General features: G+C 59.4%; 1 protein-coding gene across 1 annotated transcript in view; it reads right to left on the bottom strand.

Moving 5' to 3' along the window:
- EMH_0037680 (uncharacterized protein) overlaps positions 1–2,074 on the bottom strand; it is a gene marked incomplete at both ends in the record, with an annotated part of 2,208 nt that extends 134 nt beyond the window's left edge. The window contains one exon of the mRNA XM_013495201.1: positions 3–2,074. Coding sequence (XP_013350655.1) covers positions 3–2,074 — 2,072 coding nt within the window. The remainder of the gene's footprint in view (positions 1–2) is intronic.
- Between the last annotated feature and the right edge of the window lie 295 nt (positions 2,075–2,369).

Raw genomic sequence — 2,369 nt, 5'->3', positions numbered from 1 at the left:
TGCTGCTGCTGCTGCTGCTGCTGCTGCTGCTGGCCGCATACATATCAAGACTGTCTCCGTCTAGGAAGCAGCTGTCTCCTTTGCTGCTCCCCTTTAACCCATTCCAAACCTCAAATGCAATCTTCTGCTGCTGCTGCTGCTGCTGCTGCTGCTGCTGCTGCTGCTGCATGCTGCTGCTGCTGCTAGCAGCAAATCGTTGCACGCTCTTGGTGCTGCTGCTGCTGCTGCTGCCGCCAGAGGAGACAGGGAAGTCAGCAGCAGAAAGTGCAAGGAATGTAGGAAGAACCTCAGCGCTGCTGCTGCTGCTGCTGCTGTTGCTGCTGCTGCTGCTGCTGCTGCTGTTGTTGTTGTTGCTGCTTCTGGTGCTGCTGCTGCAGCTGCTCTCCTCAAGAAGATCTATCTCCTTCAGTTGCTGCTGCCCTGCAGTCTCCAGTTGCTGCTCTTGCTGCTCTTGTTGCTGCTGTTGCTGTTGCTGCTGCTGCTGCTGCTGCTGCTGCTGCTGCTTGCGCTGGCCTAGAAGAGAGTGCTTTGCATCTCCTGCTCCTGCTGCTGCTGCTGCTGCTGCTGCCTTTGCTGCTGCTGCTGCTGCAGCAGCAGGCTGGCATACACCGGGCAGCTCGCGGAGCGCCTCCTCATTTAGGAGAGCTTCGGCCAGCAGCACAGGGTCAGCAGCAGCAGCAGCGTCTGTTGCGGTCTTGCTGCCGAAGAGGTCCGCTGAACTTTGCTGCCCCCATTCCTCGACATCGCACTGACCTTGCTGCTGCTGCTGCTGCTGCTGCTGCTGCTGCTGTTGCTGCTGCTGCTGCTGCTGCAGCAGGTACTTGATCTGCTGCTGCAGCTGCTGCTGCAGTTGTTGCTGCAGTTCGTGGTTGCTGCTGCTGCCTCCATGCTGCGGCAGCTCCTCTGGGGGCCACCCGCTGCTGCTGCATGCGAGGTAAGGATACAGCTCGGCCCCCCACATGCTGCTGCTGTTGCTGCTGTTGTTGCTGCTGCTGCTGCTGCTGGGGGGGTGAGAGCGCCCGCTGCTGCTGCTGCTGCTGCTGCTGCTCCCATTCCACCCCCAGGGATTTGTTGCCTCTGCATCGAGACTGTCTTTGCAGTCCTTCTGCTGCTGCTTCTGCTGCTGCTTCTGCTGCTGCTTCTGCTGCTGCTTCTGCGGCTGCTTCTGCTGCTGCTGCTGCTGCTGCTGCTGCTGCTGCTGCTTGTTCTTAGGCTGCTTCCATGTGTCTGCTGCAGGCACCTCCAGAGCCTTTGTCAATCTGTGTGGCGTTGCTGCTTCTGCTGCTGCTGCAGCAGCAGCAGCAGCAGCTGCTGCTGCTGCTGCTGCTGGCCCTATACTCACACAGTCAGCTGCAGCAGCAGCAGCAGCAGGATCTAACAAAACAGGAGAAGGGCTCACCGAGGCGCTGCTAATAAATAAACTTGCTGCTTCGCTCTCCTGCTGCTGCTGCTGCTGCTGCTGCTGCTGCTGCAGGGGGTATGCTGCTTCTGTGGGTTGCAGGTACAGCAGCGGCAGCTGCTCGTTGCAGCCACCTGCTGCTTCTGCTGCTGCTGCTGCTACATTTGTTCCTGCTGCTGCTGTTGTTGTTGCTGCTGCTGCTGGTGCGGGGGACGCTGCACGCAACGCCCGCCCTGCTGCTGCTGCTGCTGCTGCTGCTGCTGCGAGTTGCAGCTCAACTGCAGCAGGAGAAAGAGCAGCAGCATCTTCTGTTGTCTTTGCTTGATGTTGTGGTTGTTGCTGCAGCAGCAACAGCCGCTGCTGCTGCTGCTGCTGCTGCTGCTGCTGCTGCTGCTGCTGCAGGTGCTGTTTCAGGCTGCAGCTCCATATACACTCGTTGCTGCTGCTGTCTTCTGTATCATGAGTATCTACAAGCCCCCCAAAGCTATCATCTGGTTCTGGTTCTGCTTCTGCTTCAGCAGCAGCAGCAGCAGCAACTGCAGCAGCAGCAGCTGCAGCAGCAGATATAGACTCTCCTGATGCTGCTGTAGATACACTAATCAGAGAATCCTTGCTGCCGGGGGGAGAAGAAATTAAGCTCAAGCCGCAGAGGGATACTTCCTCGTGGGGCTCCATTCCCTGCTGCTGCTGCTGCTGCTGCTGCTGCTGCTGCTGCTGCTGCGGCTGCTAGTGGTGGTGGTGGTGGTGGTGGTGGTGTGGTGGTGCCGGTGGTGGTGGTGGTGGTGGTGGTGATCGTGCTGCTGCTGCTGCTGCTGCTGCTGCTTCAGAGTCAAGAGCACAACCCTCCACCCCTGCACACCCAAACAGAGTGCGAGCTGCTGCTGCTGCTGCTGCTGCTGCAGCTGTTGCTGCTGCTGCTGCTGCTGCAGGAACCCGCAGCAGGTGGAGACAGCCGAAGCACACAAGGCAG

This window comes from Eimeria mitis, genomic scaffold (assembly GCF_000499745.2).
Source record: "Eimeria mitis Houghton genomic scaffold, Emh_scaff1468, whole genome shotgun sequence".
Classification (NCBI taxonomy): Eukaryota; Apicomplexa; class Conoidasida; order Eucoccidiorida; family Eimeriidae; genus Eimeria; species Eimeria mitis.
This window is presented reverse-complemented; position numbering and strand designations above follow the sequence as displayed.